At 35.7% G+C, this 23,231-nt stretch overlaps 1 protein-coding gene and 1 non-coding gene across 6 annotated transcripts in view; both read right to left on the bottom strand.

Annotated features, from left to right (window-relative positions):
* LOC111511806 (proton-coupled amino acid transporter-like protein acs) overlaps nucleotides 1–23,231 on the bottom strand; it is a 48,547-nt gene that overhangs the window by 12,655 nt on the left and 12,661 nt on the right. For 2 of the 5 annotated variants that reach the window (XM_074172045.1, XM_023167826.2), the window contains exons 2-5: nucleotides 14,144–14,300; nucleotides 6,516–6,587; nucleotides 4,225–4,375; nucleotides 795–916 (exon numbers count right to left, since the gene is read on the bottom strand). In XM_074172045.1, the coding sequence (XP_074028146.1) occupies nucleotides 795–916; nucleotides 4,225–4,375; nucleotides 6,516–6,587; nucleotides 14,144–14,187 (389 nt within the window). In that variant the 5' untranslated portion in view covers nucleotides 14,188–14,300. Of the gene's footprint in view, nucleotides 1–794; nucleotides 917–4,224; nucleotides 4,376–6,515; nucleotides 6,588–7,724; nucleotides 7,913–8,260; nucleotides 8,329–8,440; nucleotides 8,605–14,143; nucleotides 14,301–23,231 lie in introns of those variants that run through there. The other 3 variants (XM_074172046.1, XM_023167825.2, XM_023167824.2) reach the window with 3 other exon arrangements.
* On the bottom strand, nucleotides 17,602–17,673 carry TRNAA-UGC (transfer RNA alanine (anticodon UGC)). Its single transcript has one exon. It is a non-coding gene; the product is annotated as a tRNA-Ala (tRNA).

Raw genomic sequence — 23,231 nt, 5'->3', positions numbered from 1 at the left:
TTCCTTTAGTCAGGGCCCGCTTCAAAAGGAATCGCATATCCACGAGGTGAGGTTACTGAGTAACACCAAAGGCTCTAGAGAAGAACCAAGTTTCATCGATGAATCCGGCGTCGAAAATCAGGATTCTCGACCGTTCCAAGCCTGAAAATAGGCAGCGAGTTGCAAAAGTCAGGGAACTGAACCCCAACTTGTTTGATTAGAATACGACGCCGTATTAGAATACGATCACTCCGACCGTGGCCGCATTGCCTTTGCCTGCCGCAGTAGCGAACGAAACGTCAAATATTAAAATTTGTAGACCACGGCTATTGAGCCCAGAAACATCCGACAAATTGTTAGACATCGGCCCTGAAAGCGTATACACCATGATCAAGCTTCAATATTGTTTGGAGAATTTCAAAATTCATCTTGAGAAAATACTGGGATTAAAAGAAATAGTTTTCAGTTTATTTAACTTAGTATTACCATATTTGCTTAGTAGTACTAATCGAGAGTTTTTTTTAATGAAAACTGAAAATTATTTTAAGAAGTTTCTGTATATATGGTGGCTTATCAAAGGCTCGCCCCTATAACTTTTTTCTCTCGGTATCAAAGTGGAATTTTGGTGATTGAAATAGTATCAGAAAAGTCCTGACTTGATTTGAACCTAGATTAAGGAAGCAAATTGAATTAGTTGTTTCGGGCTTTGGGGTGGATTGCTTTCTTTTTTTTTCCTTACCATGTTTTTGTGAAAATGAACTCATATCACCAGGTGGAATGATTACCTAAAACTTTTTCAAAAATTGCATACTCACGGTGCGTATGGCGCGAATCTCCTAAGGCACATTGGACCTATTTCGCATGCTGTTTTCATAGATTCGGGATACGTTAGGAGCGCTACTTTTAATTTCTTACATATCACGTACTGAGCCCTAACCTGAAATTATTCAATTAGTTAATTAGTCGATACAATAAGTGTGTTAATACTATATGGGCAGCTGTATATCAGACGAGGATCTTAATCGAGTTAGAACCCAGGATATTAAATGTAATTTGAACAATTAAAGGTCATCCACCTTTACTTTATAATGATGGGTGAGCTTGTGAGAAATGTAGAACACTTAATTTGGAGGATATTTCAATCCAGAGTATTGGACATCTTTTATTATAAATGAAAATTGGTTTTCGTTCATCTTCAGCCCAGTTTTATATACAATGAATTATTCAATAAATTTATATTATTACATACAAGTGGTATAATACAAATCATCAAATTATGAAACGAAAAAAATTAATTGGCGCTCCGAGGCGACTTCATTGATTCCAGTGGCGCATTGGCTTTTTCAGCTGCAGGAGAAACCGAAAAAACCCGCAGCACCACATCATCTAAGATCTTCATCTGCCAATGTCCTCTCTTTCATAAAACAAAATGTAGGGTGTCTTCAGAGGCTCCACTAGATTCACTGTATCGCCAGAACACTTAGTGACACGACTATCGTCAAACTGAAACCAGTCCGTTTCGTCTTTGACCAGATTCAACGCAAGAACCACAGTAAATAATGACTACATGAAGATTATAATAGTGGTCAGTTAAATTGAAGTGTTCATCTTCGTGTTCATTCGTGTTCATTCGAACCTTCGAAGAGTTTAGTGCTTCCGTCAGAGGTTGAGTCATGTTTTAAGATCATCAGTGTTCTTATTAGATTGACTGGTGCCTCAGCTATACTTGTTTTCTTATAGTCAGTTAGTTTGGCGCATGTTTGGCAATACAGTTGATCATCACCCGTTAAAAGTTCCATTTTCAGATGCTTCAACAATAAGCTTTACACGAACTGGTTACGAGTCATATTAGGAAACGCTAGTTGAAGTTCGAGAAAATCATATATGTTTCTGCTATCTCTTGAGCATTTACTAGAAATTAAAGTAAGGATTTTTCCAGCAGAAGATGTACAAACAAATGTCTTTTGTTATCATGACTTCGCCCAATCAGAAGAGATGAGCTTTGTCATTTTGAGTGACATGGAGATTTTTGTCGCTTCAAAGTAACAGATTTTTTATCTCTGGCTGATGGATCTTGGAAAACGAAAAAAATATGTTGAAACCCAAATAAATCAGTTTCAACCACAAGCTGCCCTAATCTGAAAAAACACACAAAGCGTCAATAAGGTAAAATATCATTGAATCTAATAGTGAATCTCATTTGGCTTCTTGAAGCTGTGTCAACAAATGAGGAATATAGTTTCACTGATTACGACAAAATATTCCACAGGAAAAAAGCAAAGTGACTTTGGAAAATAATCGATGAAGCTTGACAGGTAGAACAGGAACATTTGGCGTAGTCGATGAAGAAGTTCAATAATCAAGATTTGAATTACCCCTCATCTGTCGTGTAATGAGTACGACTCTAATGGTCAGTACGTAACAAACAAACTTATTTATAATCAAGTCTTTTAAGTCAAGATGTTTTTCCTTGTAATGATTGTATTATGGAGAGTAAAAATCTGGACAAGATTTGAGTAGCCGAATTTCTGGAACTAATAATCTGTCTGAGCAGAACGTCCTTCTTGTGGATTTTGTCCATACAAGTGAGGGGGTTAACTTTGGTGCGGTGATAGCGATGATCTCTCATTTTTCGAAAAATATACTCGGTGTTTTTTCAATATATGGTACAACTTCCTTTCAATTGATTTAGTAGGGTCCCGTATGACCTTCTTGTATTGTCCCTGAAAAACCTCTTCGATATTCTGTTCGTAGAGAACAGTATCCATCACCACAGTAGCGGTTCCTTAACCTGCAAGTAGGATCTTGATGGTGATGATGATAATTTTCTGCAACCGGGCCATATCATCACAGCAGAGACTTATTGTGAGGAAATCGACGAAATGTACCAAAAATTGTGTCGTCGACTTCCATAATCACTGGACTTGTGTTGCGTTGGTAAAAGTACACTGATTCAAAAGGCGCTTGAATTGAATAAATATTCACTGAGATATCACAAATTGAATTAGACTTATAAAAACTGACAAAACTTTTGAAGCAACCCAATGGTTTCATGGTATTACTGATAGTTTTGGTTCAAATTGTTCACCCATATCTGGGAATTTTTATGTAGGTAAATGAAATTTTATAGTTTGAACTCTGCTGTTAGTACCACCACATTACACAAAGCTCAAACGAGCCAGTTATATGCCAGACATTATATTACATCCGAAAACAGGTGTAAGGATTTTTTTTAGGTGACGACACTAGTGAGGACCTATCAACTTCGAACCTATAGTTACCATGATGTAACTTCATCTTCAGTAATCTTTTTTGCCAGCTAGGTATATTTTTTACATAACTATCCATGATAAAAGACCCTGGTAGCATAGCACTTTGTGAAGAACAATCCATTCTATGGTTGGCTTACCAGCGACGCGCGACCTTGAAATGTGCCAAAAGTCTCTTTGTTCATCTACTATGGTTCATTTTCCCAATCTATTGGGGACCTGATCAGCGGTCACTCTCCGACTACATTCATCAGGTAGATAAGCAACACAAATGTATCACTTGGGAAGTAGGTCTCCTGTTACGCATTTCATGGGTTTCCCATGGAAGAAAAGTACTAATTACACCCATCAACCCGGAGACGCTATCCTGGTCCTCTCAGGCAACCTTTGCGATCATCTTCCATAGTCACAATGGCATGTCGATATTGAAATTGTCGACATTAGATTCAGTAAATCAGGGTTTTTCGCATCTGGATTGAATTAATGAGCTAAAACGTTGGCTGGCCTGTTCATGTTGATTTTTTTTGTCTTCTGAAGGGTATTCTGCTGTTTGAGAATTTGATGTGAGGCAGATTCATCCTGTTCCTGGGAGGGTGGCAGGTTGATTCCTGGCTGAACCATCTAGCATCCTAGGTGGTGCAGGAACGGATACTTTGGTTACTCAAGGTTCCTTAAAGGATCCCACGTGAAGCTAGGGTGTTTGGTACCTCGAAAGTACTGTTACTGACACTGAATGGGCTCAGAGTCATACATTCCTCCAGCATGGATACACACACCTTGGGATGATGCCTCATTTAAGAGGACTATTAGCTTCACGGATCATACCTCATCTGGCAGGGGTATCCTTGGGCCTCCCCACTGCAAAATGGAGGCGTTACCACAGTTCCAAATACCCCATAGTCGCGTGATTCAAACTCTCAAAAATCCTGATATATGCAAATGATAATTTCCTGTCAATTGAAAATATAATACTTACCAATACGTGTAGGCAATATGTACAGAGTAAACCTATAAGAAGTGTCGATACTATTCCATTCGCCATTCCCGAATATTTGAAAGCCTCAGGCAAAGCCAAGATACCTGTTCCTAGACATCCCTTTAGTAAATGAATGAGAGTTTCCATATTTCTGGAATGTAAGAAAAGACAAAAATTACGTTGTGTTAAGAGACCACTTTTACATAAAAAAAACTGAGAAATCATACAGCTTCAATAATAATAATAATGAAAGTATTTATTAAATTTCAGTTATATTCATACTTGTAAACTAAATAAGTAAATGGGCGAGAATCGGTATGACAATCGGCACTGGAATGAATATAAACATTAGTCTAATCAACAAGTTAAAAAACATGAAAAATAAAGATGAAGGTCCTAAAAAAATGAGTGATAGCTCATTCGATTCGGAATCACCCCTAGAAAAGTGTTTTTGAAGGATTTTGGTGTAGGTAAAAATTGCAATTGTTGGGAAAATTGCAAGAATTTAGACTGAAGAGCAGGGGCCCCAATACTGACCCATGTGGTACTCCTTTACTCCATAAAGAAAAAATATTAATCAAGTGGCCCAACAAATGCTAAAAACTGTGATGTAGATTCATCTTTTAGGATTAGTTAGGTTGATTTTTTGAGTTATATTATATTTAAAATAGCAAGGGTTGAGTAGTAGAGCACCTCGAGTAGCATAAGGAGAATACCATTTGAATTGAAGGGGTTATATTTTTTAGGAGGGATTAATTTTTGGGAAAGAAAGTTTTTGGCTTTCTACTTTCTATCAAGATGGAGTAGTAGAAAGCCAAAAACTTTCTTTCATTTTCATTGGAAATAAATACATTATTATTATTATTATTATTATTTTCACCGTAGTGTGCGCTGGTCAGGCCCTATCCCCCGAAGCCCCGATATATTCGGGAGGGCGCGCCAGCATAATCAACCAATGACCACTCCCCACACCGTGGGGTAAGTGATCATTGAGTCCGAGAATCATGTGCCCTGAGCAAACGCAGTGAGCTAAGAATGACAGCCTTCTGTATCTGTGCGGCTAATTATTCAACTTAGACACTCCAGCCCTAGCGCAGTTTGAAGCTTTCAACAGAGAGCTTTGACAGCCTGAGCCCAATGAACTGCGCAACCCAATAACCCCGGATGACGTTCGAAGGGCCCTTGTTGGTTCCAAGAACTTTGCTGCTCCAGGCCCAGATGGGCTGAACACGTATTGGTGGAAAAAACTACCAAGTACCTACCGCCATCTGGCCAGAGTTTTCAACTCATGGCTGGATGGAGAGCAGCCGATTCCGGATTGGTTTGTCGAGGGGCGGACCGTTCTCATCCCCAAAAGCGGAGATTTGTCGATTCCTAAGAATTACAGACCGATAACATGCTTGAATTCGTGTTATAAGTTGTTTACAAGCATCTTATACACACGAATACTCACCGCAGTTGACCGAGTGTTCGAACGGATATATGAGCAGAGAGGGTCGAAGAGAGGAGTCGCTGTATGTAAAGAGAACCTGCTCATCGATAGATGTGTAACGCAGGACTTGATACAATATAAGCGTAACCTCTCTATGGCCTGGATCGATTACCTTAAGGCATTTGATACAATTTCGCATGAGATCATCTTGCATTTGCTCAGATGCCTTGCGGTACCTGACAACATAGTGAGATGCATTGAACAACTGACACCACTTTGGCGAACTCGCTTCACCATAACATCTGGTCAAGCAAGAGTTCAAACAGGGTGGATCACTTTCAGAAGGGGTGTATTTCAGGATGATTTCCTCAGCCCCCTTCTATTCTGCATCTCACTATTGCCATTATCCGTTGCGCTCAGAAAGACTCGAGGGTATAACTGTGGCACCCCCGGAAACCGGAGGCACAAGGTCACTCATCTGTTTTATATGGATGATCTTAAACTTTATGCCTCTGGAGAGAAGGATGTCCATCAGTCCTTGAGGGTGGTGGAAGAGTACACGCATGCTATTATTTTTTTTTTCACCGTAGTGTGCGCTGGTCAGGCCCTATCCCCCGAAGCCCCGTTACATTCGGGAGGACGCGCCAGTATTATCAACCAATGACCACCCCCCACACCGTGGGGTTAGTGATCATTGAGTCATTATTATTATTATTATTGAATTCATCAGAACGTATTTTTATTATCAATCACTTTCCCATCTTCAACTGGGAAAATGTGAGTGGTAGTTTGTAATGAGTGAAAAAACCCCTCTTCCTTATTCATGACGAGCTGAGTAGAGAAAAATATATCTACTTACGTTGTGGGGTTTTCTATTTCCCTATGTAGATGAGGATCATAATCGTCATCTTGAGTCCGGTTCGTCCCATCTCTGAAAAAGTATCACCTTCAAAATATGTCATTAACAAAAGCGTTTCAAATGAAATGACAATGTGGGCAATGAACATTTTTGTAAGTTGTCCGAAGACTGTATCGTTTAAGAAAATGAAAATTTTGTAATGAAATCTCGAAAAATGCATCCAATCACCTACACCGTAGGTTCTGGTAAATGACTGTTGAAGAAGAACTACTTTCTTGGCTAATAACACGCTGGATATTGAATTATATGACATACATTTATGCAAGATACTCCACAGAGGTTAGTTTCATAATTCATCCAGCAGCAGAAGAAATTATTCGATTAGATCACCTTCAGACTGGTTTTGAGGTATTACCTTTCGTCAGTACAGGTATTACCCCAAAACTTTCCATTAGTGCAGCATGATTTCAGCATGGCCCTACTGCTGGATGAACTAGAAACATCTGCGAGACCAACCAGGACTTAGAGTAGTTTACAAGTACTATAGGGTTCTAATTTTGGTTTGAATTCGTAGAGAAGTACAGTGTAGGCAAAACAAAAGTGCTGACTATTGGCAAGTGCGAATATTGTTTTTTTTAAGTAGATTATTGATTGAAATAATATAAACGAGACGTAGGAATCATGCGTTTTTAACAGGCAATTACTATTTGATTGTTGGTATTAATATAAGTGCATTTCGTTTCCTTGCTTCATTATTGTTTTGAATTTTTGCCAATATTGGAAAAAATATTGAAAATAGTTATTTTTCAGATATATAAATATCAGTACATTTGAATACTGAATTTTCTCAGTTAGAATTTTTCCTTTTAAAAATAACGGGATAAACCGAAAACTACTGTTTTAGAGATGAACCTAGGGTTTCACAAGATTTTCATTGTGAAAATTTTTTCTATTGTATACGTTGAATACGTAAGTATGTAAGCCATCAGTAATCAAATATTATCCATAAATATTTCAGTTCCTTTTGAATTGTTCGTTTCTAAAATAGGAGAGATAACAGCGCAATCAAATTTTCAAAAATCACTCAATATGAGAAGGCGGTAAGTTGTTTATATCCATCATAATTACAATTGATATGAACTGGATGGTTTTGAAAGAATGATTTCCTCCTCAAATAGATTAATGACTATAGTAAACAAATTTTCATACATTTTTGAATACCCTCCTCTTTTCTTGTTCGAAGAACCATTGCTCCAGAACTTGCATTGATTGAGCCACTCTGACAACATATTATTTTTTCACCAAGAGTATTTTTAAATTGAACAGTTAGTTATGTTTTCAAGTCAAAATTACTACATAATTGACGTTTTGTAAAGCAACTACACTGACTTATACTGTCAGATAAAGCTCAAGATACTTTGTGATGAATAATATTTTGCATAAATTCCACTTTAAATGTTATTGAATGATAACTTCATATCAATTGTACCGCATGCACTAACCCATTTTCAATAATTGGAGTGTATTACTAACCAAAACAAAACGCAAATTTATCATGTTTTCAAACAATACTATAAATACAACTTCCAGTAGTAAATATGATGACTTTTAGATAAATTATGTTCAACATGATGTGTATAAATAAATATAGTGAGGTGACCTATGGCGCCAACGGTGAGCTGCTATCTACAGAATTTTCATTCAAAAACAAGTATAAAAATCTCACTGAATGTTAATACTTTTACCCTATTTCAAGCAGGCTTGTTTCCTCACCAGCTGTTCTGGAAAAAACAAACATGTCTTATTATTAAGTTGAATGACAGATATCAGAAAATGCTCAAAACTGATTCTGTAATACTAAGATGAAATCACTGTTATATTTCTATAGGATTGTAATATCAATACCCCAACTTCCATAGTCATACCTGAAAAAGTTTAAAATATTGTAACGAATTAAAGAATTAACAGTCTTAAACAAATTTATTTTTGACAATATTTCACTATCACAACTAATTTATATTGCACACTTAGCAACTAACACTTAATTTAACTTCACTGTTCGAAGTATTTATTTAAACGCACGATTCGCTTTCTGAATACAGACTGACTGCCGCTCAGGACGGAAAGCGGCCTTTTTATATCGTCAACGAACGCTCCAGATCCTCTAGGGGTTTCGGCACTCATCTATACCTTTCGCGGTGGTTCGCGATGAGTCATGTGTTTGTTGGCTGAGATATCGGTCAGGGCCGGCTTCAGATTCGTTACAATATGAATTTATATAACAGTTTCAGAATTGTACTTGTTATATTTGTGAAAACATATTCCAAGTAGAAACACCCATTTTGTGACTGCAATTCAGCTGTTTCTCCAAAGATCTGAATTCAATCTGATAAAGTGACATCGAGAACAACAACATTACCTCCATTTTCGTTCATTTCTATCTAGTTATATGTATACAGGGCGTTCCAACGAAAACTTGACCCCCATGTGAGTCAGAAACGGACGTGTAATCGAAAATTTCAATGAACACGTCAATTTTTATATCTAGGGGGACTAATTCTGATAGGAAAATCATGCCTATAACTTCACCCTATGTGATCAGCAACTACCCCCCTTATTTTTTTTCGAAGGCATGGGGGTTGAGTGATACATCATTTGAAGGGACTTTTATCCCTCTATTACTTCTGTATTTTTTTTAATTGGTTCATTTGTTATTCAGAAATTAAATGCTAAACGTTTTAATTAAGAAAACACAGAAAATTCGCTATCGCTCATTCAATTGAGGAAATCAACAAAAGTAATATAATGGCAACACAATCAACGGATAAAGTGTTCAAAATGACCTCCATCTAGTTTCATTCAATAATACAGTCTACTTTCGAAAGCGTTCCTTGCATTATTGAAGATGGCCGGAGTTAAAAATCGGCATTCCCAAACAATTTTCTGTCGCAGGTCTTCTAGATTTGTAGAATTTATTTAATTAGTACTAAACGTTTTGAAATGGACGACACTGTTAGTTTTTTTGGCACTGGCAGTTTTTGTTGAATCTAGTCGCAGAACAAAAAGTAGATAGTTGGCCACTGTCACTTCTTCACGAATTATTATTCAGTCATCCTTGTCCACTGTGTTCCAACATGGTTCATTCCACTGAAGGAAGAATACAAATGGTTGCAACCTATTATCGAAATAATGAATGTGCTGAAGCTGCTCCAAGAATTTATAATATAAATCATCCAGACCACAACGTGAGCCATCAGTACGTTAAACAGTTAATAGATAAGTTTCAAACTTCAGGTTCTCTCCACAGCAGAATACATGTAGTATCCCGTCCTGTCAGAAATGACGAAGTTGAAGTTGCAGTTTTAGGACATGTACAAATGGATACTCGACAAACAATCAGACAAGTAAGTAGAGCGTCTGGTGTATCAGCTACTAGTGTTTTTCAGATTTTTAAAGCCTACAAATTCCATCCTTTCAAAATAAGGCTAGTTCAGGAATTAGACGAAGATGGTCGTGATCGTCGACTTCAGTTTTGAGAGGTGTTCAGCGAGAAATTGACCAGTAACCCAAACCTATTGTACAATACATGTTTTTCAGACGAAAGTTCTCTCATGATGAATGGTGAAGTGGATGGACGTAATTGTCGTTACTGGAGCGATGTGAATCCTCCTTTGGTGATGGAAACACATTCACAAACTTCACAAAAATTGAATGCCTGGGCCGGCATTCTTGGTAATCATATTGTTGGACCATTCTTCATTGAAGGTAATCTCAATGGAGACACATACCTAAATTTATTTCCAGACTGTGTAGATCCTATGATTCCACAAACATTAGAAAATGATGGCAATTCAGTAGAAGATAAAATAACATTCCAGCAGGATGGTGCACCCTCACATTCTGATGTTCGGGTGAGACAGTTTTTGGACGAACGTTTTCCAATGCGTTGGATTGGCAGAAGGGGTCCAGTGGAGTGACCAGCTAGATCACCTGATCTCTTTCTGTGGGGACACCTGGAGACGAAAGTGTACTCTAGTGAGCCTGCAAATCTAGATGACCTGCGTCAGAGAATTGTCGGGAATGCCGATTACTGACCCCGGACATCTTCAATAATGTAAGGAACGCTTTCGAAAGTAGATTGTATCAGTATATGGAACTAGATGGAGGTCATTTTGAACACTGTATTCGTTGATTGTGTTGCCATTGATAATAATTTTATTGATTTCCTCACTAAAATGAGTGACAGCTTTTTTTTAAATAAAACGTTCAACATTTGATTTCTCAAAACATTAGATTTCTCAGTTACAGAAGTAATAGAGGGACAAAAGACTTTACAAATGATGTATCACTCCCCCCCCCCATGCCATTGAAAAAAATAGTTGCTGACAGCGGGCGGTGAAGTTTTGGGTATGATTTATATCAGAATTAGTCCCCCTAGGTATCAAAATTGACTTTTTCTTTGAAATTTTCGATTACATGTCCGTTTCTGACTTACAGGGGGAGGTGGTCAAGTTTTCGTTGGAACGCCCTATATATTCACAAACGTTTCCAGGTGTTCATCCGTTATGTTCTTCATCAAGTATCAACAATTCGCCATCATCTCAGAAAGTATTTTCATGACTGGTTACTGCTGTTTCTTTTTTGATATCTTCTCGTTTACGTAAATTATAGCGAAGTATTTCCTGATTTGTTGAATCTGGTATCTGGTGTTTGGGATGTTAATTACTTCACATAAAACTGATACCTCTGGTAACTCATTATTTATTAATGGTTATTATCGCTGATTATTGTTTTCTAAATTGTTATTCAAATCGAAATTAATCTGTCTCTAGGTGGAGTTTTTGTGCTCCTGGCCCTAGCGGATATATCCTTCTGCTGTTCTGGCCAATATATTGTTGACCACAGTTGCCGCAGTAGTGATATTGTTAAATATGGTTTATAGACAGTCCGGAAATTTCGTCTCCTCAGTATTTTCCCGATTTTGTCGGTAACACCTTTGACGAAAGGCAGAGTCATAGAATTAGCTGAAGTAAAAAGACCTTTTCGCAGAGATGGAACAGTAAAAAATGTCGAGCTGACAACTTGACCACGCTTGCGTAAATTATAGCGCGGTATTTCCTGAAGATGTTGATTTCGGTACCTAAATGTTTGGGATGTTGATTACTTCAGATGAAACTGATACCTCTGGTACTTTATTATTCATCAATGGTTGTTTACGGTTATTATCGCTGTAGTGTATTGACCAAGCTTTGAAACGGAGTTGTGTGCTGGTGCGATGTGGGTGTAGAGCAAATAGTAATAATAATAATAATGTTTATTCAGATTCAAATCACAAAAAGAAATAACTAAAATAATACATACAGTTGAATAAACATACAATAAACATGTGGTGAAAAGGAGATCCAAAGGAAAAAAATGAATATATGATAAATATTAAAGCATGAGAATGGTTTATATATAAAGGGGATTTGCATATGAAAATAAACTACTTAATATATGAAATTAAAAACACATAAGATAATATAAAATCACAAATATCAGTATAAATATAAAAAGTTGTCGGTTTTGATATAAAATCATAGAAACATAAAACTAAATTGACAATTAAATATAAAATCACAATTGTAAAATACGCGTACTAGTAATAATATATAAAAACATGTTGAAATCAATATGGATGTTGTTGAAAATGAATGTGATATATATATTAACAAAACGATAGTGCCCATATATACACATATATACATACATATATGAACACATATGTATAACAGAATTGTAAATGGACAATATAGCAAAGGTACGTATGGTTTTTTTCCATTTACTCAAATAGACGTAGAAGTTCAAGTCTCTGACTTTGAAGAATATGCTTTTTTGGGAAAGAAAGTTTTTGGCTTTCTACTACTCCATCTGATACAAAAAAATGGATGAGAGAATCTTCCAAAGAAAGGAAGGATTAATCAATTTGAAAATAAGTAACTCTATACATGGATGTGTAGATCATGCAAAGAAGTAACTTTCAGACACAAACTGAAAGAAAGTCCTCCTGAAACAGCTACTTTCATATAAACATTGAATTACACGAAAGAAAAAAAAATCTTTCGAAACAAATACTTCTATATGACCACTGAATTATACAGAAGATACTTTTCTCTATTCAGTTTGTATATCGAACATTTGTGGAGGAATAAGAATCAGATATCATTCACATGAGTTCTACTTTGAATGAATGGTAATAAATTGTACTCACATGGAACACTGTCACCCTAACTGGTATACACGTGTTTCGCCTTAAGACACTTGCCCTAAGGCTCTTCAGTACCAAATTGGATAACATTATAGAAAATACACACACTTCATTCATGAATTACGATTTTGAATGCCACGGAATAAGCTTGATCTGCTTATGTCATCGATGACATCGTAATGACATTCATTCACCTATTTGATTTAATCCCAGCCATGAGAAATCTTATTTGATTTGAAAGGGTTATATTTTTAGGAGTGATTAATTTTTTGGGAAAGAAAGCCAAAAATTTTCTTTACCAAAAAATCAATCACTCCTAAAAATATAACCCTTTCAAATCAAGAATATGCTGTTTCAATAACATTGAATGTATTTGCAATTAGCGTTTTATCGGTTAAGATTTCATTGTTTGTGGGATGTTTTATTTCATCTATAAGAATTTTGTGTGTGTACATTCATACAATGGTACACAATAATTTTTTTTTCTTGAAATTATTTTATTAAAACAACGATAAAAATAAAATAAAAACAACAATAAAGATTAATTGGCGCTCCGGGGCGACTTCATTGATTCCAGTGGCGCATTTGCTTTTTCAGCTGCAGGAAAACCCGGAAAAACCTGCAGCACCACATCATCATAACACTGATGATTTTCAAACAAGACTCAACCTCTAACGGAAGCAAGAAACTCTTTGGAAGGTTCGAAATAGATGAACATTTCAACCTAGCAGACCACTATTATAATATTCATGCAGTCATTGTTCACTGTGGTTCTGGCGTTGAATTTGGTCATTATTACGTCAAAGAAGAAACGGACTGGTTTAAGTTTGACGATAGTCGTGTCACGAAGTGTTCTGGTGATGCATTGAAGTTATTGGAGCCTCTGGAGACACCCTACATTTTGTTTTATAAGAGAGAGGACATTGTTAGATCAAGATCTTCAGATAATTTTTTATATTTCATTTACGGATGTGGCAAATTTTACACCAGATGCTATTAGGTACTTCAACAATGACCATTTTTGGGCCGACAAAAATCTCCACGTTATTAGAGAAAATCATTTCAAACAACAACTTTTGCGTAACGTTTGCGTAGGAATTATTGATGAGGACTTTTTCCGAGACGAGTTACTCATTTTGCTAAAAGAAGTTTCCGTGCTGGATTGGACGTGCAGGACCTCAAAATTGGCCAGCTCGTAGTCCTGATATGAATTTTGTAGATTTATAGTCATGAGGTCATGTGAAAGCTCTTGTTTGTAGAACTCGTGAACTAGATATGAATAATGTGCGGAGCCGGGGCGAATCACCAGTAAAAATATATAACAAACTTTAGAAGTTCTTTGAATTAAGTATAACAAAAAAAATAAATGCAATTAACTCACTTCTTTGGGCCGAGTGGTTCCAATTTCATTGTATCCGTTTGCATTTTGATCGGCACACTTCAACTTGATTTCTTCCACATGCATCAATCTCAAATCTTAGGTATTTACTGTGCGTATGCGTAACAACATTCAGCATAACCGTATTCTCTATCCACTCCTGAAAAAAAACATGAGTAAACACGAATGGTAGAACTTCGCTATTTCATATGTTTCTTCTTGTTTCTGTTGTCGAAAGAAGGTAGTAATTTTGTTTCAAGTTCCACGTTTTCAAGAAACCAGTTTGATTTTTCAGATTTGATTACATCAAGCAAATGAATGTGGAGTTCAATATTTCATTTTTCATTATGCTAGTCTTGAATCAACCGCCTGGCAAGTTCATTGTTTTTTTATGGTACTAAGTATGTACTCAAGTTGAATCAGTAGATACTTTTTTTTTATTTTTAGTTGCAACTACTCTTAACAAAATTGTTAAACTTCATTATTTGATATGAAATATGATACAGATCCAATTTTTTTAGAGAAATCACATGATAATGAAAACGTGTTTTGTTTTTTCGGGGTGAATATTGGAAATTTTAACGAGTGTCAACCAAAGTCTGGGAAACTATTGGCATTACTAATTTTTTCGGAAAAACTAGACATGTCGCAAGCGTACCACTAGAACAACGCAGAACAGTCAATTCTGAGTGGTACACAACCAATTATTTGCCAGTTGTCTTTCAAGAAATCAGGAAAACCAACCGCCGAAGACGGATCCCTCTTCACCACGACAATGCGAGCTCTCACACATCGGCTCAAACAACTACATTTTTGAGCACCCAAAACATCGATTTAATGGATCATCCGCCGTATAGTCCTGACTTGGCACCGAATGACTTCTTTTTATTCCCGCACGTAAAAACAAACTGAAAGGTCAACGTTTTTCGACACTTGAAGAAGCGGTTGCTGCCTTCAGAATGCATGTTTTGGAGATACCTCAATCAGAGTGGCAAAAGTACTTCGACAATTGATTCAAACGCATGCAAAAGTGTATAGATCTTCATGGGGAATATTTGGAAAAACAATAAAGTGTTTTTGTTCTCTAATCCCGAAATATAAAAGGCAACCCTCAGTTCTCTAAAAAGGTTAAGAGAGTTTTGAAAAATTTCATCACTTGAACCTGAAAATCTAAAAATATTTGTATAAACTGACTTTTTATCCGATCTGCGATCAATCGACGAAGAAACATGCAGTAGGCCTTGTTTCGAAAATTATTCTTAATTGGTAACAAAATTTTCAAGAGATTTCGGAAACCTTCAGAAACTACTAAATCTAGAAAAATTATAGATCTTTCTATATATATCTTCGAATTTTCATATCTGTAAAATGATTGTACTATACTCAAAAATATCGACAAAGTGATTTAACTGTTCTCATTCATTTCTCGACATTCATGTGTATACATAAAAATTATGTGTATACATAAAATAATACATACGGTGGAATTGAAAATGTGGTTTTTGTAAAAGTCGGTTAAAATCCTACAGGAATAAACTTTTACCTTGCACTTCTACGTACAACAGCCAAAGATGCAATTCAGTCCTTTATTATACAGGCTGATTCACGGTGGATGGCACATTAGACGTTTCTGGTGAACCAGACAACAGATCACTTTGAAAATTTAATGGAGGGCATATTCGGACATTCTCTAGCCAACTAAAATATTTTCGACAATGCGGTGTTGCCGCTTCTATTAGAAAGCAGTAGCAACTTTGATTTTTCAAATGGAACACTCTGTATATAATATTATTTTTGGAATCTCCAACAATTGCCCGACAACTTTTCTTGATATTTCCCTATACCTATCTGTTACCGTTTTCGAAATAAAAATTAATTTCAATTTTTTTCTTCGAAAATCATGACTTCTAAAAATGCCGATATCTTTTAGTTAAGAAGTACTATGATATCGAAATTTGGTTTGGAGTTAGGTGATACTTGGACACTTCCCACACGTCAGCCTAATCTTCGTTACTTCAATACAGGGTGGTAAAAAAATACAGTTTTTTCGTTGGCTTGAAAAAGTTGCTGAAATTTGATTATTTTAAATGGAACACCCTGTATATTATTGAAAATTCGGAAAGCTGCTAAAATTTGCTTTCTTTCTATGTATATCATACCTATACCTAACTAGTCAAGTTTCGGACTTATGAACATTTATTTGTGAAAATGTCCCTTCAGAATGGTATTTGCATTCGGTATTTGGTAAGCAGGCCATGATTACTATTTGACAGTAGCGTTGTGACATTCTCCTAATAATATCGACATTTTCGTCACTTCAGAAGTTGCAAATACCTTCAAAACGATGGAACAAAACTATTCAAACGAAGTTCTTATGAATTTGTTTATTATTTTTGATAGTGTGACCAAAATTATCAGCAGAACATGTAGAAAGTTCAATGAAATGTATCCGAATCTACCGCCAATGAACCTCAAGAAATTTATACGAATTCAGAACAATTTCAATATGTTTGGATAAACTTTAAAAAAGCACCAAGAAACTTGAAATTGGAAATATTGATATGAATAATTATAAAAAAGTAAAACAATCATGTGGAATATTTCAAAATATGTTCGAATCGCTGGCCGTTCACTTCCAAGCACTTTAAAATGCGGGTGTTGACAGAGTGTTCCATTTGAAAAATCAAAGTTGCTACTGCTTTCTAATAGAAGCGGCAACACCGCATTGTCGAAAATATTTTAGTTGGCTAGAGAATGTCCGAATATGCCCTCCATTGAATTTTCAAAGTGATCCGTTGTCTGGTTCACCAGAAACGTCTAATGTGCCATCAATCCGAATATTTTAAAATTACCGAAGCGACGTTTCGACGTGTATTTTTTAAAGTAAAATATATAATCAGGATCAAATGTACTAATCAAATTCGATCAAAAAACAAATCAAACAGAGCAAATTACCGGACAACCTACCAAAATTAAGTGTTAAGGATCTATTGATCCTTGATAGTTCCAACGATGGTACATAAAAATTTATCTGTATTGAAATTTTCCTGTATTGAAGTTTCTGCTGGATAAGAAGATTTCAGATTCAAAGATATTAAAATGAAGACTTCAAATTATCTGCAAAACCCGTGATCAGTAGTTGATGAAGTTTCTTAGAAATCGCACCCAAAAATGAGGTCTCATTGATCCTTAACTTTGAATTCTGAGAGTTGCTTTTTCTGTAGGTTTCCAGAATAAAAATCAGTTTTAAACCCTACCATTTCAAAACTTAATTTATAGGACGAAAGTCAAAATACTACAAACTAACGTTGTTTTTTGTTGTCAATGTGTTATTTTTTCCTATTTTATTCATACAAGTTCTAATACGGATAAATAAACGTTACATACAGAGAAAAATTGAAAAAATTTAGTTAAAAGTAAAAACGTTTTATTCTTTGTGGTAGTACATAATTAAAAAAAAATGGAGATACGGGGGATCGAACCCCGGGCCTTTCACATGCAAAGCGAACGCTCTACCACTGAGCTACATCCCCGATGTATTTTTGTTGAAATAGACATTGGTGGATTAATACATATAGGTATTCCATAATGTTTCGGTTAACATGAGAATAAATTCATCAGGTTTGAGTGTATACTACAAGCATATTCCGAATCAATAAAGATATGTATTAACCGTACTGTAGAGAAGATCTTCAGGTTTTGTTTTCTTTCATTTCAAACTTATTTTTACTACTGTAATACCAATTTTTCATGAGATATGAGATATCTTGTAAAACATTGCATAATATATCTTATGTTATATATTCAAAAGCTAGGATACAACATACAGGGTGACACAAACTTATTGTACACCTCCATTATTTTCTTCATTTTTACGAAACTCGAAATAATGGATATGCTCACAAAGAGGCATTTTTTGACGTAACGGAAGATTTTTCCAACTTGCAGTTTTTCTAGAAATGACATCAAAGGTGGCTTGCAAAATCATCCGACTCAACCCTTATTACTAACTAACAATAACAGTTTATCGAAACGCCTTAAGTTGTTTTATTGTTTCATAGCAATTTCCCCGGTAACATGCGAGGTCTTAAAATAGGTCTAAAGGGGTTTTATGTAGGGTAATCTTGAAGGCCACCTGATAGAACCATGTGCTCCAAGCTCAAATCCATAATTCAAATATGAAATATGGGGTGTCATTGGATTCAAAAATTATGTTGGAAAAGTATTTTCGTATACCGCATACCTAACTTATATGAACCAAATACGGTAAATTCGGTAAATTATATGTCGACATAAAATTTTCGAATTGTCGAATTGCCGGAGTTTGATTAAACAAATTCCTTCGGTATATTCGCTGATACAGTAGCAATCGCTTCATATTTCAGAATTGGTCTGAAGTTAGTCTCGAATTCAAATTATGATGTATAACTTATTTCAAGAAGAACAATTTTCGAAATGGTTCATATATACATAAAAATAATACTTTTGTAGTTATCTTGCTCCCGGCCAAATTCCTCTACTCCAAATTTGTTTATCGGTTATAAATGATTTGCTAACAGTTGAACTTTGAACATCAAATCAAAACTGACCTATGAATAATATAAAGAGTCGGCAGAAAATAATATTTACCAAACTACGAGGTAAATATTTGGATGGAAATATTGTAGAGTAAATTATTTCTGTATCAAATACACAGGAACCAAAACACTTTTTGAAAAAATATACTACAACAAATAACCCAAACGGCAATTTTTCAAAAATTGTTTCTATTGCCATTCGATTCCTTTTTTGTTCATAGGCATTTTTTATTCAGATGAATGAAAACAAAAACAGTTTCTTGCAACCTGAATTGTGTAGGTATATTAGTCTAGATGTCTAGATCATGGGTTGAAATTCATGTTAAGCTCTTTAAAATATGACATATAATTCATAACATCTTGTAGAAAACTGGGTTGTGATGATTCAACAGCATACAAAAAGTTTTAATATTACTGAGTTTTAGCTATTCAACAGCTGATACAGACCAGACAAGCAGAAATTTCAACATAAGGTACTGTGAGCATGTGTTATCATATAAAAAATCAGCTATATATGGATTTCTACAAGAAACAATCGACACAATGAATAAAGAGAACATGATAATTCTCCGTAAGGAAAGGGGGATGAATTTATTGGAACCATTGGAAATGATTGAATTGAATAAAAACTTCAATTTTGAAACTCTCAATGATCAACTACAACTATGCAGGTCTCCCCTTTTCAATTTGTGAATTTTGACAACTAGTTTTGGATTCATTGGTATTTGGAGCAATCCACAAGAAGTTTTTTTGGATCAAATCAGTAATTTTGATATCTTATGACTGTTCTGGTCTCAGCAGAGGTATGAAATTCAGGTAACATTGTTTAAATTTCAGGTAGTTATTTCAGGTAACTAAAGGACATTGGCCATATCATTATGTATTCAAGGATTTGTTTGTCAATCTACATCAGTTTTTGCCCGTGTTCAGGTTGCGTTTTTGGCGAAGGCGCTTCATTGCTTAGACCGCCCCCTACCCCCGCGCATCGTCCCTCGTCGACTTACAGCAGACGCGACGCGTAATGGCATACTACGTTGCGTGAAGTTAATTTTATCGTGATAATTTTTAAACGATTCTTCCAAATTACTTAAAGTAAAAGACAACTTATACCTAAATTAAATACTTAAAATGACAATTGTATAAATTTGTATAAGAATTTGTCGGATATTCTAGGAAAAATTTGCATTCTAAAAATGTATCCAATTTAATTGTATTTATGTCCCAGTATTTTGCATATAGTGGCTACTACATATACAGTGTGTCAATTTTGAAACTTATAATAGGCTATATCTCACGAACGAAAGCTGATATCGAAAAATGCTTGAAACCGTTTCTAGGATAGTAAGGGGGAAGTAAAGTGACATGAAAGAGAACTCACCCCCATCTACCCCCTAGGTAGGCCCCACCCACCAAAATACAAAAAGTTTAAATTGCATACCCCTACTTGTGATACATCATTGAAAAGACTATAAAAATGCTATCCAATGGTATAATTAATAATTGTACACGGTGAAGCAATAATTGTGAAACTTTGGCTTAAATGGAATATTTAGGTACTTAATGAGGTTTTTGTTGAACTACAAATTTATTAAAAATGTCAATTAAGTAAATGTTCAAAGTGGGTTCCGTTGTCTTGTAAACAATAATACAGCCTATTTTCAAATTCTGCACGAACTTTGGCAAATGTTGTTCTTGTAAATGGCGCGAAAAGCTTGCGTAATTCTTTCTCGAAATTCCCCAAGTGACGCAGGTTGATTTTTATAAACAACTGACTTGAGGTGACCCCACAGAAAAAGTCAGGTGGCGCCAAGTCTGGTGACCTCGCTGGCCACTCAATGGGACCTCTCCTTCCAATCCATCATAACTGGAGCTGCATAGTGAGAAGGTGCTCCATCTTGTTGGAAGTGTAGGAAGTCTCCGTCTACAGCTAAGTTGCCTTGGTCGTCCCTTTGGTTCTCTAATTCAAGCACAATTAAAGGTAATTGAGGTGCAAGGTCGCCACTTAAATTGCCTGGTATGAACAAGGGACCAATTGTAGCATAGCCTAATATTACTGCCCAAACATTCAGTTTTCCAGGATATTGAGTGTGACCTTCTCTGAGTGGATGCGGGTTCGCACCACTCCAGTACCGACAGTTTTGTTTATTTACATTACCATTCAGCATAAGAGTACATTCATCACTGAAACAAATATTTTTTAACATTCTCGGTTCAACGCGAATTCTTTTAGTCATGAGTTCACAAAACTCAATTCATCGGTCTGTATCATCATCACCTAGTTCTTGAAGAGTTTGTGTTTTGTCCGGGGAAACTTATGTAATTTCAACACCATTCTAACCGATTCATGTGAAAGTCCTGTCACTGCAGATACTTGACGTGTTGATGCAGTAGGCTCCATTGCAAAATTTCCAAGGACCTCAATTTGGGTTGCTTCATTCAGTAATCTTGGGGCATTCCTTTTTTTATTTTGCACTGATCCCGTTTCTCTAAACTCTTCAACTAATTTGCGGACGAACACGTGACTCACATTTTTGTCCGGATGCCTTTCATAAAATATTTGAACTGTTTTCAAATAACACTGGTTCTGGGAGGCAAATATGAAAATTATCTCCAAGCGCTCAGGTATACTGTAAACCATTGTGACAACTACAGCTGAATGACAGTACACATCGTACAAATGATAAAAACTAATGACATTTAAAAGTCTCAAAGAAACCAAAAATTTTTTACTCTGACAGAACCAAAAAAAACAGTTCTTTCCAACTTGTTTTGCAAAAACGGTATCGACAGACACTTATTATTCAAAATAATAGTCCGGGAGGTAGCATTACAAATAAAAAAGTTATAGTAAGCCGGCTGATATTGAATTTTGTGCAGACTTTGACAATAGGCTGTATTATTGTTTACAAAACAACGGAACCCACTTTGAACATTTACTTAATTAACATTTTTAATAAATCTGTAGTACAACAAAAACCTCATTAAATATTCCATTTGAGCCAAAGTTTCACAATTATTGCTTCACCCTGTACAATTATTATTTATACCATTGGATAGGATTTTTTATAGTCTTTTCAATGATGTATCACAGGTAGGGGTTTGCAATTTAAACTTTTTGAGTTTTGGTGGGTGGGGCCAAGGGGGTTGATGGGGGTGAGTTCTCTTTCATGTCACTTTAGTTCCCCCTTACTCTCCTAGAAACGGTTTCAAGCATTTTTCGATATCAGCTTTCGTTCGTGAGATATATCCCGTTGTGAGTTTCAAAATTGACACACTGTATGCTATCGCGGACTTTTATTTAGAACTATTCAACTATTCTCACCTAGGGTGAGAAGTGAGCTATTATTTACCGAGCATTTTTATATCCTGAGGCGCGTAGCGCCGCAGAATTTCTCAATTCTGCATTATAGTGAGAATAAAATTTCCTTGGTTATATGATAACCCAAGACAGCTATGAATTGTTGCATGTCATATTGAAATGGTACAGTTTCCATGTTGAATACGCGATGTCGATGATAAGCGCGCAACATCTACTTAGGCCATGAAAATGTTTGCCGGCGTTCCCATGACAATCAAACATTGCACAATGATTATTATTGCTGTCAGTTTGCCAAATGCGGTTTTAATTCAAATTCAGATGTCATTTTGAAGAAGTTAAAAGACCTATATAAGTAAAACGTCAATATAATTGAAAAATGGGTGAAAATTCAAGTAACGATGATTTAGACATGATGTGTACCCCGCCTGAAGTTAGAGTGGTGGCAGCTAGTACAAGTATTGCCAGAAAAATCAAAGAGACTGTACATGAATGCATATAACCAACTGAAAATATGGTGTGAAGAAAGGTTGCTAAAGTAACAGAAAATGTTTTATTAGCGTATTTCAAAGAGAAATCTGAAGGCAAAAAGGTATCGACATTGTGGGCAAATTATTTCATACTAAAATCGACACTTGCAATAAAAGAAAATATTGAATATAAACTTAAGAAATCAAAAGTATTTACAAAGGAAGAAATTGACAAATTTATAGTTGAAGCAAATTAGAAAATCCTGAGTGTTATACTGGTCATTCTCTAAGGCGTAGCTCGGCAACACTTCTCGCAGAAAACGGAGGAGACTTACTAAGCCTGAAACGGCACGGTGAGTGGAAGTCGGCTGCAGTGGCTGAAGGATATATCGAGGAATTAAAAGCTGATATGAAGAGAATCGCCGAATTTGTGCAAAAATGTAATTTACCCAATGAAGCTTCAAATATAACTTCTTCTGCAAGTCAAGATGGTGTCTTAGAAAACGTCCATGTTGAAGATAATTTAGGGGAAAAAGGTAATGAATGCGTTCAAAATACGAGGATTGTTTGTAACACAGAAGTGAATTTACCTGGTCCAAATGTTAGTTTCGTTAATACAGGAAATGCTGGAATACACATGATTTGTCACAATTGTACAATTAATTATAATTTCAAATAATTTTCAAGCGTATTTCTAATGTTCAATTTCCTACTTCTAGTTGATGATT

Source organism: Leptinotarsa decemlineata, unplaced genomic scaffold (assembly GCF_025532065.1).
Source record: "Leptinotarsa decemlineata unplaced genomic scaffold, Ldec_3_MD MMD2_tig00000035_RagTag_RagTag, whole genome shotgun sequence".
In the NCBI taxonomy this organism is placed as follows: Eukaryota; Metazoa; Arthropoda; class Insecta; order Coleoptera; family Chrysomelidae; genus Leptinotarsa; species Leptinotarsa decemlineata.
Note: the sequence above shows the minus strand (reverse complement) of the source record. Positions and strands in the feature narration are given on the sequence as shown.